Source organism: Pan troglodytes, chromosome 23 (genome assembly GCF_028858775.2).
Source record: "Pan troglodytes isolate AG18354 chromosome 23, NHGRI_mPanTro3-v2.0_pri, whole genome shotgun sequence".
Lineage (NCBI taxonomy): Eukaryota > Metazoa > Chordata > Mammalia > Primates > Hominidae > Pan > Pan troglodytes.
In genome coordinates, this window is record NC_086016.1 from 24535385 (window position 1) to 24549638 (window position 14254).

General features: G+C 50.2%; 1 protein-coding gene across 7 annotated transcripts; it reads right to left on the reverse strand.

Annotated features, from left to right (window-relative positions):
* Window positions 1-1644: 1644 nt before the first annotated feature.
* PRAME (preferentially expressed antigen in melanoma) lies at window positions 1645-11855 on the reverse strand. 7 transcript variants are annotated; one of them, XM_054675396.1, is made up of 6 exons: window positions 11626-11855; window positions 9980-10015; window positions 9247-9344; window positions 4704-5026; window positions 3663-4271; window positions 1645-2584 (listed from the first exon to the last, which is right to left on the reverse strand). In XM_054675396.1, the coding sequence occupies exons 3-6, from the start codon at window positions 9265-9267 to the stop codon at window positions 2008-2010; spliced, it is 1530 nt and encodes a 509-aa protein (XP_054531371.1). In that variant the 5' UTR covers window positions 9268-9344; window positions 9980-10015; window positions 11626-11855; the 3' UTR covers window positions 1645-2007.
* Window positions 11856-14254: the final 2399 nt, after the last annotated feature.

Below are 14254 nucleotides of genomic sequence, written 5' to 3' on the forward strand. Positions count from 1 at the left end.
GCCACTACACTCCAGCCTGGGTGACAGAGTGGGACCCTATCTCTAAAAAGAGAGAGAGAGAGAAAGAGGGAGAGCTTTTAAAAAATGGCAAAATGTGCCCACAAGCTGATGGGCCTATTTCTTTTTCTTTTTTTTTTTTATTGAGACGGAGTCTTGCTCTGTCACCCAGGCTGGAGTACAGTGGCGTGATCTCGGCTCACTGCAACCTCTGCTTCCCGGGCTTAAGCGATTCCCCTGCCTCAGTCTCCTGAGTAGCTGGAAATACAGGCACCCGCCACCATGCCTGGCTAATTTTTGTATTTTTAGTAGAGACAGGGTTTCACCACGTTGGCCAGGCTAGTCTCGAACTCCTGACCTCAGGTGATCCGCCTGCCTTGGCGTCCCAAAGTGCTGGGATTACAGGCGTGAGCCACTGCACCCAGCCAATTTCTATTTCTTAAAGAGCTTACGGTAGGAGGCTTGAAGATGGTAACAGAAGAAAAAAGGTTGAAGGGCCCAGCTGCTGTGTGTTGCAAGACAGGAAATTGCTGACAGTCTGCAATGCCAGCAGCCTCATGGGTGGTTATCACCAGGACAGAGGCCTCAGAACAGGCAGGACTGGGTGTGCTGGCACTCACAGCTACGTGCAGATAGAGCCCGCCCCTGGGCCTTGGTGTGTGACCTTCTTCCCAAGTGCTTCTTTGGGAAGCTGTACAGTGAGGGAGATGAGGCAGCCTAACGGCAGGACACACTAGCATAGGAGCGGTGGCAGCTAAGTAGGCTGACTGCCCAGGGATTGCAGAGTTCACCTGCACAGTATGACATCTCTCATCCTTTTGGATAGATTGTTCTATAAGGTGGCCTCCACCTACCCCCAACTCCCAAATCTGACATTCATTCATCTACTTCCCCTGAAGTGCTCCCTAGCACTTGCCATGAGTTTGTTCACTCTTGGGACCCCAAATCCAAGGCATCTCACTGGCTTAGATTCAGTTTACCACCTCATTGATGGGGGGACTCTTATGTCGCAGAAGTAATTTTCTCACTGATAGGACCCAAGATGTCGTCCTATTTTTAATGCGGGTACAAATACTAAATAAATATGATCTTAGTGTTTTGCCAAAAGGAATTAACATGTTTTTAATGGGTCACAAATTCAGAAAGGGGTTGGACCTGGTGGGATGGGTTGGTGAGGCCCAGAGGCTCCACTTCAAGTGCAGTACTGGACATCCCCTTCCAGTACGGGAGGTCTGACTTGTGCACAGTCAAGCCCAATACTGGCACAGCCACAGGCCAGGGATGGAGGCTTATGAGTCCACTGGAAAACAGGGAGGACTGAGTCCAGGGTCTCAAGGGTTTAGTAGTGAGGGCTCCTGTGAAGAACCCTTCACTCAGTGGTGTTCATTACCGGCCCCTTCCTTAGTATGTTCCAGGCCCTGAGGATGTACCTTGCATGCTCTGACCCTTTGAACACCAAAGAAATAAGCAAGGAGATAACAGATGCCCCAAAGAGATGAATGGTGTCATGAGATCTGGGGGCTGGGACCTTGTCCAGCCTAAAGGTATAAGTACCATGGATGAGCAGTGTTTTATTTAATCAGCAACTAGAGATTTCCTGAGGTTTAACTGGGAAAGCAGGTTCATATACTACAAGACACCAGGTGCTTCACATTGCTTCTCTTTATTTTCAACAGTTTCTTTACAACAGTCTACACAGGGATTAACTCCTACATGTACTTCCCAAGCCAGAATCTCCCTTTAGAAATTCAGATTCTATTTCTAACTCTATAAGATGTATCTCCCCAAAGATCACATTAACTCCTCAAGTCAACATCTGCCTACCCCCAACTTCCCCTTTTTTTCCTCACTGAACATTTGTCTGAATGTTTTTTCCTCACTGAACATTTTTTCCTCACTCACACTGAACATCTGTCTGAAACTGTGGCTGCTTTGTTGCTTCAAGATGCATGCACATCCTGGCTTTAGTGTCCAAGTATGCAGAATGAAGCATTTGATATGTGCACCCAGCTAGTTACGCATGAAACAGGGGCACAGGATGGGCTCCGGGTCATAGAAGCTTCTGTCCCCACAGTGAGGACAGGGGTTGGCACTAAGCCAGACCATGCTGGGCCGCCCCAACTCACACAGCAACTCCCTGAGCCTGGCATGCAGATAGGCAAGCCTTTCCAGGTGGAAGGTACCATGGACGTACTCATAACTCTCCAGGGGGACAGGATACAGCACGTGGGTCAGATTTCTCAGCCCAATGAGGTGCTGCAGGAGACTCTGCAGGGCAGATATGGAGATGGAATTCCCGTAGAAGCTTAAGGTCTTAAGCTGGGAGCAGTGGCTCAGGGAAGGCAGGAGGGCAAGGAGCTGATCATCCGTGATCCTACACTCATCAAAGACCAGGTCCTGGAGGGTGGCAGAGGCTCTCTCCAGCAGAGCTTGGAGGGGCTCGGGACTTACATCGGTCAGCATGACCCCACTTAGACTCAGGACACTTAGCTGACTGACGCTGGGACTCTGGGACAGATGCATCACATCCCCTTCCGAAAGCCGGCAGTTGGTTATTGAGAGGGTTTCCAAGGGGTTCACCATGTGCCTGCAAATAGACAAAGCAGTTAGTGCTGGGGAATGGTGGTAGTGGGGTGGGGAGACTGGAGAGAGGCCCGTTTCACCAAAACCCAAAGTCTTCCTGATGATGGTTAACCGCCAGGATGCCGTGCTGTAAAGGAGCATTCAAGGAGTACAAGTTCAGGTTTAGTCCTTTCTCCATCATTTGCTACGTGGGTCAAGTAAACAAAGATCTCAAACACTCCCTTGGCTGATCTGTGAGGCAGGGTCCAACACAGACCTCTTAGGTGGTGTGAGCATGAATTGAATTGAGAGCCTGATTTGATGTCTCAAGCAAGGAAAGGCATCAGTGAATTTTAGTATTTGAAGATACAACTGAAAATACTTTCTTTCAACTCGGGCTTCCTTCTGCCACTGCCTGGGCCCCAGTCACCTCTATCTCTGTGCCTGATGAAGCTACTAGGGAGTATTCACAGTGGACAAACTGGGGCAAGGTCAGCAACGTCCAAAGGGGGTTCCCAGGCTGCAGGGCTACCTTAGGTCACTGTATCATCAGCAAACCACCTATCAATTTTTGCAATTTCTCTGTTGTTCCTTCTCCCACATCTCCAGAATCCTGCATTTCCCACCTATTACCTTAACTGGAATTCTAAATCACCCTTTACAGACAGGAAATTTGAGGCAGGTTTAGAGGGAGCAGCTCATGTTGAGAAGCTGGTGAGCGCACAGCTTACAATTTCAAATCTCACCTTTGATGGGCTTTCCCTTCTTCAATGCCCTCCTTGCTTATTTTTGATCATCTTAGGCATCACGTCCTAAGGAAGAATGCCTAAAGCCACCCTTGCCAGGCCCCAACCTCCCATTACAGAGTTTTCTAACAAGGAGTCACTGTTAATAGCATCTATCCTAATGTGTATCTCTAACCCTTATGAGTAGTAGTTATGTGATACCATGCTTGGGGACAGTGGTGAACAAGACGTGTTAACTGGTAGTGACTTGCTCACTCTTGCATTATTGGTGGCTGGCACATACAAGATATCCTTTATTGTGTACTGCAATAAGGAAGGGCTTGCTCTGGTCTGCAGAGAAATCTCACCATCCCTCACCTGAGCAACTGATCCAGGCGGCCTCTAAGGAAAAATAAAGAGTCCATATAGAGAGCCTGCAGGCACTGCAGACTGAGGAACTGAGAGGTGAACTGGGCGATATACTGCTCTTCCTTCTCCGGGGAAATGTAGGAAGACGCATGGATGTGGGAGACGAGGAGTCTACGCAGATTAATCATCTGGCCCAGGTAAGGAGAAAATTTCGCCAAGGTGGGTAGCTTCCAGGTACAAGTCACTTCCAAATCTTCAATAGAGTCCAGCTGCACCATTTTCAGGATCATCTTGATATCCTGCATGGGCATTGCAAAAATCTTCAGCTTCTTACAGCACAGGCGTAGTACATTTTTCTTTTGCTTCACTTTCTCAACGAGGTAGGAGAACAATTCATCACAGGCACCTTCCTTGAGGAACAGGTCTACGAGCACCTCTACTGGAATGAAGGGCTGCTCTGCCTCTGTGCTCAAACCATCTACTTTTCGCTTCTTTGTCATGGGCTGAGCTGCTTCTGGCTCTGGAAATGAGTATAGACTGGCCCTGTTTCCAGACCATACAGTCCAGAAGTCCTGACGAGAGTTCTTCCGTAAATCCAGCACTTGAAGTTTCCACCTCCTGTGGGGAAAAACAGGTAATTAGCTGAGATGATGCTTTAAGATCAACTCAAAATAAGACCGTGAGTCTCATAATGTAGGTAAGAACCAAACAGACATCCACCTTAGATCTGCACTTTTACTTCATACTTCAGGCATCAGCTGCTCCCTTTCCCACTAGGATCCTGGGATCCTTCCTGGTCCCCAATTCCCACCCCACCAGGAGGAAGCAGGTGCATGTTCCTTCAGACACCTCTGCATTTTAATCAGTGCCCCATGTCCAGAAGCCCATTCCAAGAGTGACCCCTGCAGTAGCCCCAAGGCCTCCCTGAACTTCCTTGCTGGCAACCATCAGAGCCTCTGGCCCAGCCTTAGGCGCTCCATGCTCCCTGACCCCAGCTGCATCCTGCTCAGGTTCCCAGGGCCCCACACCAAGCTGCTAGGTCACCCTTACCTGGGGCGAACCTCCTGGGCAAGGAGCACATCAAGTCCATCAAGCACAGCTTTGAAGGTCTCCAGGTCAAGATGTTGTCCCTTCATCAGCGCTCCCAGAGGGAGGCAGGTGAAGGGCCAGGCCTGCACCATTGCCTTCAGGGTCTGGCTGTGTCTCCCGTCAAAGGCTGCCATGAAGAGTGGCGGGAAGAGCTCCCTCGGCAGCAACTCCAGGGCGGCAATGGCCAGGGCCTCATCCTCCAGCAGGCTCTGCCCTGCCAGCTCCACAAGTCTCCGTGGGCTTGTCCACACACTCATGCTCATGTATCGGCTCTGAATGGAACCCTGAGGAAACATACAGGGAACGAGGCATCCCTTTCAGCCCAAGCATAAGCAACTCTATCTTTTCCTCACCCTTCTGAGGGACCAACTTAGGGCCAAAGTCACTGTGCTAGCAACAGCAGGGGAGTTCTCAGTTTACCCCGATTCCACTCTGCACTCGGTGGCCACAAAGCCACAGCTCTGCTGGCACCAGGATGAACATCTCATCAAGTGTAGAGGAGGGGACAGGACGGCCACTGGCACCATCCTGTATCTACCCACTACTCTATTTAATTCTAGTCCCCCTGGGAAGTGAGAACTAAGAAGCCTGAGGGCTGACCCTGCTCATTTTGGGAAAAAGTTTCTGATGATCACTCAAAGGCAATTCAAATGGGAGTGTCACATAGCCCAGGACAGCATCCTTCTCTGCTCCAACAAATAAGCCAGATGGGAAAGATGAGGAACACACACACAATGCATAATGGATGCCATTATGTTTCATTAAAAAATTTTAAATGAGAAACTACAGAAGCAGCACAACAGTATTACACAGCAATTGGAAGTAAAATAAAAAAAAAACCATTCTGAGACATGTATTTTAAGTGCGTCTCTTTTACGTATATTAAGAGTTACTACTTTGACATGGAAATCAGCGGAGCAAACACTTCACAGTAAAACAAAGCCTGGTTCTTTTCTCCCAAAACATTAGTTTTAAAATGGAGAAATAAAAATTGTGTATATTTATGGTGTACAATATGATGCTCTGAAATATGTATACATTGTAGAATAGGTACCTTAAGCTAATTAACATACGTATGATCTCACATATGTGTGGTGAGAACACTTGAAATATACTCTTAGCAATTTTCATGTATACAATACATTATTAACTACAGTTACCATCTTGTATACTAGATATCTTGAAAAAGCCTCCACCCTCCAGCACAGTGGCTCATGTCTGTAATCCCAGCATTTTGGGAGGCCAAGGTGGGAGAATGGCTTGAGCCCAGGAGTTCAAGACCAGCCTGGGCAACACAAGGAGACCTCATCTCTATTAAAAAAAAAAAAAAAAAAAAAAGAAAGAAAATGTCTTTAATTCCAAAGCATCTGAAAAGAAAAAGAAAAAAATCTATGGAATATTTTTTAACCTTTTAGTTAAAATGGAATATTTTTTAACCTTGTAGTTAAAAAAAAGCCTAACTAGTAAATCACTGATTTAAAAAATCATAAATGATGCAAATTATAATTGCTTGCCACATACTATTTAAATTGTAATAAAGTAAAATTCAAAGTAGATGTCTTTTATTTTCCAAAAAAAAAAAAAAGCCGTTTAAGAAATTATTTTTAACATATACAAAATGGCAGAAATCAAAATGTTTGGGATTCAATATAAATAATAAATGTTCCAGGTAATGGTTATACTAATTACCATAATTTGATCATTACACACTATATATGCATAAACTGAAATTTCACATGTACCCTATAAATATGTACAATTATTGTGTATCAATTAAGAAATCAATCCAATAACCAAAGAAAAATGTTTGGGATTAAGGCAAAACTACATTTAGAGACAAGAACAAAGCCTGTTCCTTTGTAAGGAAAGAAAAAGGAAAACCATCTAAGCAGCATTGGCCCTCATGGCCCGTGGAGACCCTGAGGTGACAGTAGAAGGAGGCAGTGGCCATAGCCTGAGGCTCCCGACTCACCAGACCCAGCTGTGGTGCAGAAGCCATCTGCCCAGACCTCTGGGAAGACCACAACATTGACTCCATGGCCTCTGGGTCCCTCCTCTGGCCCCTCTGAAGCTATTACAGGCCTTTCTGGGCATACCTCCCCTTTCAACTCCACGCTGCCAATGGAAGAGCCAAATCTAATTACATTCCTGGATCTCCAGCCAGTGAATCCTGATGGGGTTTTTTACTTACTTCAGGTTCAACTGATTGAATGGGATGTCCATTTACAAAAAGGAAAGAAAAAGTGAACAAAATCACCCAGAGAGTATAACTGTTAGGGGAATTTTTGGCCACATCAAAATTACCCAAATATTCCAGTTAAGATAGCTTTATGAAGAGCATCATGACATCACCCCTCCCCACTCCCAAACAATCCCCAAGTATCAAATTGTCACTTATACCCCATGTTCCCTAACACAGCAAATCACATGCCTATCCAGGGAGAAAGGGAGGAACAACAGAGGGGTGGCTGGTCTTCCAGACTTTGAAAGTCAAGGCTGTCCTGAAGGAAGGTGGGTCAAAATTACACTACAATTAGGAGTTAGTCAGAAGTAAGGCTGGGCATTTGTAATGGGACTGAGTGGATTACCACAAAGACAGATAGGTTTTTTTGGGGGCGGAATTGAAAGACTTTGGCCTGGATGGAGTAGAGAAATTAAAAAGGGGAATGGCTAAGGAAGATGAAAGATAGTTCCAGTAAAGCCAAGGTAATCACTGAGGCAGGGAGGGAGTTCAATCTTCCTCCCTCCCTAGAGGGAAAGGGTGTTTTCTCCCAGAAAGTCAGGATCCTCTTGGCAAACAGCCTTGACAAGATTAAATCTAGGAATGTGGGCTGGAGAGGTGGGATAGAGAGTAATATTGGTGACCAAACCTAGGACAGCAACATTTTCAAGTCTGAAAGACCTTGTGGTTTCTTAGGAATCTTGGAGCCAGGAAAGAAATAAACAAGGGCTGAAAGCACACATCCCTGCAATTAAGGAAGCTGTCAGAAGACCTTCTCTTTATGGTTAGGTGTCCTCTTCCACACTGGGGCTGTTCACAAGCAGCAGGTCAGGCCTTTACCACAAACATAATCTCCAATGGCCAGCCCCTTGGCCCACGGCTATATTTTTGTATTTTTAGTAGAGACGGGGTTTCACCATGTTGGCCAGGCTGGTCTCAAACTCCTGACCTCAAGTGATCTGCCTGTCTAGGCCTCCCAAAGTGTTGAGATTACAGGAGTGAGCCACCATGCCCAGCCTCTTTTTCTTTTTAGAGACAGAGTCTTACTATGTTTCCCAGGCTGGTCTTGAACTCCTGGGCTCAAGTGATCCACCCATTTCAGCCTCCCAAAGTGCTGGGATTACATGCTTGTGGATACCAACAGCACCCGAGCACGGTCCCACAGTCCAACGCACTGTGCCGTCCTTGAGCCTTTGGTTCCAGCACAAGTCTCCCGGCTTCAACCCAGGTTGCATGTTCTCCCTGATCTCCCCAGGTGGCACCCAAGGATGAGGCAGTGCAATCTTGTTGCTCACTTCCCAGGACCGACACTTACCCCTAATGGCCCAAGCCCATGGGGCAGTGAGATCAAAGCCTCCTTGAGCTCATACTCTCTGACACCACTGGAAGTGTGGGCTTTTGCATCTGATTACCCGGGGGAAAGGTTCTGAATGTAATCGTGGCTTTGGCAATAAGGTCCACAATGCATTAAGATTTTTTTTTTTTTTTTTGGAGGAGTTGTTTCACTCTTGTTGCCCAGGCTAGAGTGCACTGGCACCATCTTGGCTCACTGCAACCTCCACCTCCTGGGTTCAAGCGATTCTCCTGCTCCTGTCTCAGCCTCCGGAGTAGCTGGGACTACAGATGTGGGCCACCACGCCCAGCTAATTTTTTTTCTATTTTTAGTAAAGACAGGATTTCACCATTTTGGCCAGGCTAGTCTCGAACTCCTGACCTCAGGTGATCTGCCCTCCCATAGTACTGGGATTGGGATTACATGCATGAGCCACCATGCCTGGCCTAGGGTTAATTTTTATTTTTGGAGACGGAGTCTCGCTCTGTCGCCAGGCTGGAGTGCAGTGGCATGATCTTGGCTTACTGCAACCTTCGCCTCCTGGGTTCAAGCGATTCTCCTGCCTCAGCCACTTGAGTAGCTGGGACTACAGGTGCATGCCACCACGCCCGGCTAATTTTTTGTACTTTTAGTAGACGCGGGGTTTCACAGTGTTAGCCAGGAATGGTCTCAATCTCCAGACCTGGTGATCCGCCCGCCTCAGCCTCCCAAAGTGCTGGGATTACAGGCATGAGCCACCGCGCCCGGCCCTAAGGTTGACTCTCATACAAAGACAGCAGGGGAAGTGAAATGCTCTTTTGTGGAAATGACCAGAAACAATAAAAGCGGCTCCTGCCTCTTCGTCTACTGTGAGGGACCTCAGGATGCAGCTCCCATCTGGCTCAAGTGACAAGGACAGAGGGGAACAGGGCTTCTCTGAGCACCTCAGACAGCTCAGGGGACCTTCTTACCCGCAAACGCCTTCGTTCCATTTTGAAGCGACTTAGGCTGGCCTCAGGACCTCCAACGCTTGGATTTCTAGGTCTCAGTCACTTGTTTCCACGCACGTCTGAGAGTAATAATCAAAATGCTCCAAAAAGAAGAATACATGTATAATATTTACGAAGCAACGGCCTCCTGTGAAAACCTCCGCAAATACTGCTGAGGAAACTGACAACTGGCTACTCAATCCCGCCCTTTTAGTGCAAATCTCTGGCTCCAAACCTGAGCACCAGTGTTTCCTGGGCTGAACCAGGGGGCAGGAGGAACAACAGACCATGTGGTTGGTCACAAGTGACCCCTGTGGTCAAGGACCCTGACTACGGTCTTGCAGCGACATTTCTGCCTCTGCTCCCGCCTTCCTAGGACGCCTACGCCACTGCCTGGGCCGTCCCCAACCCCCAGCACCTTCAGAGGGGCCGAGTCCCAGAGCATCCACCGCATTACAAATGCGCACCCACCCTGGAGAGCTCCAACCACGAGCATCGCCGCCTCGGTTCAAGGCATCCTTACAGCCACAACTCCTCAACTGGGGCCAATTTTCCGGGGCAGGCGGCCCGGGGTGACCCAAGTGGCGCACATTATTTTCTTTGGTCTTCAACCCATTTCCAGAGAGAAAACAGGGACCCGGGACAGGGGTGGTGCCGGGGGCACAAGCCCAAGGTCACCCTGCGGGGAAGCGGAGGAATCAGGGCTCGAACTTACGTTTTTCCTCAGAGAGTTCACCACACCGCGAAGTTGCTGGAAGGAAAGAACGAGACAATGGCTCAGCTAAGCGCCCTAGCCGCTGCGTGGGGCGGGGGGGGGGGGGGGGGGCGGGGGGGGCCGGGGGGCTGAGCAGCCTGGTCTGACCAATCCCCGTTTCTCAGTCCTTCCAGGGCAAAATCTCACGAGATCCAGTGAGGTCGCCCAGAGTGTCGAGAGGGGCTTGTTTTCAAAGACTGGGAGGAGGAGGGGCAGTGGGGGAGGGGCAGTGGGGGGAGAAGCAGAGGAGAAGGGAGCAGGAGGAGGGGAAAAGGGGAGAGGAAGTTGGAGAGCAGAGGAGGCTGGGGGTGGGGAGGAGATGGGGGTGGGGAAGGAGGAGAGATGGGGGTGGGGAAGGCGGGGCGGGAGGAGAGTTAGGAATGGGGGAAGGAAGACAGGGTGGGGGAGGGGTGGGCATGGGGGAAGGAAGACAGGGTGGGGGAGGGGTGGGCATGGGGGAAGGAAGACAGGGTGGGGGAGGGGCGGGCATGGGGGAAGGGAGACAGGGTGGGGGAGGGGTGGGCACGCGGGAAGGGAGACAGGGTGGGGAACCGAGAAGAAAGACAGTGGGGGGGGGGATGGAGGAAGGAACACACGGTGGGGTGGGGGGTCGGGATGGGGGAAGGGAAACAGTGGTGGAGGCGTGGGGATTAGGAACGGAGACAGAGGGTGGGGGAGGGGTGGGGTGGGGGAAGGGAGACAGGGTGGGGGAGGGGTGAGGATGGCGGAAGGTAGAAGGCGGGGGAGGGGTGGGGTTGGGGGAAGGGAGACAGAAGGTGGGGGAGGGGTGGGGATGGGGGAAGGGAGACAGAAAGCGGGCCAGGGCGGGAATGGGGGAAGGGAAACAGGGTGGGGGTGGGGATGAGAGAAGACAGAGGTTGGGGGAGGTGTGGGGATGTGTAAGAAAAACAAAGGGTTGGGGAGGGGGAGGGAAAAGAGGCAGAGAGTGGGGGAGGGGGTGGGGATGTGGAAAGAAAGTCAGAAGGTGGGGGGGCGAGGGGTGGAGGAGGGGTGGGGATGCGTGAATACGTGATGGCTGCGGCCTTTCCCACCAGACAGTAGGGTAGGGGCAGGGTGGAAAAAGGGGGTGCGGTGGGCGAATGGAGAGGCAGTGGGGAGGCGGGGGGCTGACTGGGAGTGTGGGATGGGGTGTTCTGGGATCACGGAGACGTCCAAGTCTGGACTCTGTCCTGGGTCTGTGCTTCTGGCGACCTCCCTTTTCTTCAGTGGGATGCGGGGTGCAGGGGCCGGTTCCAGGATCCCCTGAGCTCAAGTTCTCGCCCCACCCCGCCCCGCATGTCTAGAAAAGATGCCCCTGCCCTTGGCTGGGTAATCTCTGGATTTACCTACTTCTGTAACCCCCCGGGCTGAAGAGACCACCCCCCGGGATTCAATTAACTTACTCTCTGGAGCGCGCGTTCCTCCCTGCTCCCGGGAGTCGGTTTCCCAGAACTTTCTGAGGCCCGCGCATGCTCCCCTCGACTCCCTGTGTTTCCACTCGCCACAGAAATCCACGCATTCACGCCCCTCCCCTCCCCCGAGCCTGCAGAGGACTCCGCCCTGCTTTCCCTATATTCAGGGCTGCTCCTTTTGTCGCCAATACAGACCTGTTGACAGGTCACGCCTGGGAAGCGGGTGGGGTGTCCCGGAGCGGTGCTGAGGCGCTGCAGGCCCGGCTTCTGGCTGCGGGGGAGCTGCACCCTGAAGCCTCGCCGGAACTCGCGTCTGGGGCCAGCAGGGGGCACTAGAGTCAACAGGGACTGTATGCAAAACCCACTTCCTCCCAGGCCCTCTAGGGGGATGGTCAGGCTTCTGCAGAGATGGGGAGGATCCTTTCCTGGTAAGGGGAGAGGGACGGGCTAGGAGCCAAGCGGAAGGACCCCGTGTTCAAGGCCCTTCAAGGGACGGGACAGGCGAGGAATCTCTTTGAGTCTTTTGAATTGTTTTATCAGTCAGGCCTGGGAAGTACTCAGCCTCCACAAACTGTTTTCCTGAAAGGGGTCGGGGGGGGGGACCCCAACATCTCCTGCCACAGGCTATGATGGGCATGGTGGCTAAGAGCAACAGGCCGCGTGGTGAGGCTGGCTGTCTTTTTGTGGCTCTGCCCTGCCATTCCCCGAGGCATCCCCATGCCAGTGAACAGAGCTGCGGGTTCCCAGCTGCACAGATGAATGCACGAACAAAACATAGGTCCATACAAAGGAAGTCATTGCATTGATCCAGATTCGACCTGGGATTGTCGCATAAAACAGGGCTGATAAAAACCGTCGTGTTTTCACCTTGGAAACAGAGACTCAGCCTCCCCCTCTCTGCTTGAGGCATTCAGCAAAGGTTCGTCCTTGAGTGGCTGTGGATGCTCAAGGACTTACGATTTCTGACTTTATAAAGTTTAGGGTGAAAACAAAAAACAAAATAAGAAGACCATTGTTTTAAAGTGGCCGTTGTAGCTAATTATCTCAAGAAAGCAAACAGGCTGGTACTGAAAGTTACACAGGCGGGCGGCTCCCTGGGAGGGTTGCCCAGCTCTCCTTTTCTGAGACCTGAGCAGGGAGCAGCCAGAGGAGCTTGAAGGGATGGTGTTCAGGGCATGGGAACAGGCTGCACACATCTTCACGGAGTACGGTGCTTGTCCAGTTTGAGAAGGGAGAGAAACTGGGGCAGAGGGCTGATGAGAAGGCAGCAGATGGATAGTGCGGGATTGAAAAGGGGATCCATTTGAAGACTGGCCACCATTATTTATTTTCATCATCTGATTGCTGTTGCTCCATTGAGATCGATGCGTGGAGAACAAGTTGGGGAGTGGAACAAATGTCAGGGAGGGGAGAGAAGTGAGTGAACATGACCCTGGTCCAGCCTCATAGGACAGAGCGTGGTCATGAAGTCCACAGAGGAGGACAGGTAGGGAGGAATCATGGCATGGCCAGGTTGCAGGGCAAGAGGCAGAGAGGAGAGAGGATTGTGGAAGATGCCTGCGGAGTGCTGACTGTCAGTCGAGGCTGGTCCTTTATTTATTTATTTATTTTTTTGAGACGGAGTCTCGCTCTTGCCCAGGCTGGAGTGCAGTGGCGCGATCTCGGCTCACTGCAAGCTCCGCCTCCCGGGTTCATGCCATTCTCTCGCCTCAGCCTCCCAAGTAGCTGGGACTACAGGTGCCCGCTACCATGCCTGGCTAATTTTTTTGTTTTTAATAGAGACAGGGTTTCACCGTGTTAGCCAGGATGGTCTTGATCTCCTGACCTCATGATCCACCCACCTCGGCCTCCCAAAGTGCTGGGATTACAGGCATCAGCCACTGTGCCTGGCCAAGGCTGGTCCTTTCTTTTATGGCGATGGGTGTTTGAAAGTTGCACATACCAAAATAAACTCACTTTTTGTTGACCCAAAGTAAAACCCTGAGGGTATGAAAGGGAAGGGCTCATGCTTACATGGCTGAGATAAAAGCTGTCTCAGGAAGCTGGGTGTGGTGGCTCACCCCTGTAATCCCAGCACTTTGGGAGGCCAAGGTTGGAGGATCCCCTGAGGCCAGGAATTCAAGACTAGCCTGAGCGATATAGCAAGACCCCATCTATATTTTTAAAAAGGGTTGGCTGTCTCGGGACTTTTCGAAATAGCCCTGCAAGACATTCCTGTTTTGGGATCACAATAATTTAGATAAGATGCTTTTGAAAGAACACCTGCCTAGGCACAGCGTCTCCACCAATGAACTGATGCCAACTGTGGTTTTGAGTCTTCATAACCAGTGAACTGTTTGCAAGCAGCTTATTTAAATCTCTTTTTTTGCCAATACAACCTTCTCTTTGCCTTCCCCTCTTGAGATGCATATGTGGCTTGCCATAGCTGAGCATCTTAGGTTATAATGCTTTTTCTCTTCTTTAATTTTTTTTGTAAATTTATATTTATTTTTATATTTATTTATTTTTTGAGACAGGGTCTTGCTTTGTCACCCAGGCTGGAGTGTAGGGCATAATCGTAGTTCACTATTGCCTCCAACTCTCGGGCTCAAGCAGTCCTCCCACCTCAGCCTCCTGAGTAGCTAAGACAACAGGCATGCACCACCACGCCCAGCTAATTTATGTATTTACTTTATTAAAAAAAATTTTTTTTTGGTAGAGAGAGTCTCACTGTGTTTCCCAGGCTGGGCTTGAACTCCAGGCCTCAAGTGTTGCTCCTACCTCGACCTCCCAAAGTGCTGGGATTACAGGCATGAGCCACCATGCCCAGCGTATAATTTTGTAT

Bases quoted from the DNA above. Each gene is read 5' to 3' on its own strand.
- PRAME (XM_054675396.1), bottom strand. From the start codon at position 9,267: ATGGAACGAAGGCGTTTGCGG. The intron at 5,027-9,246 runs GTAAGAAGGTCC...ATGTTTCCTCAG, and splicing joins TGGAACGAAGGCGTTTGCGG to GGTTCCATTCAGAGCCGATA. The intron at 2,585-3,662 runs GTGAGGGATGGT...GTCTATTTGCAG, and splicing joins CGCCTGGATCAGTTGCTCAG to GCACATGGTGAACCCCTTGG.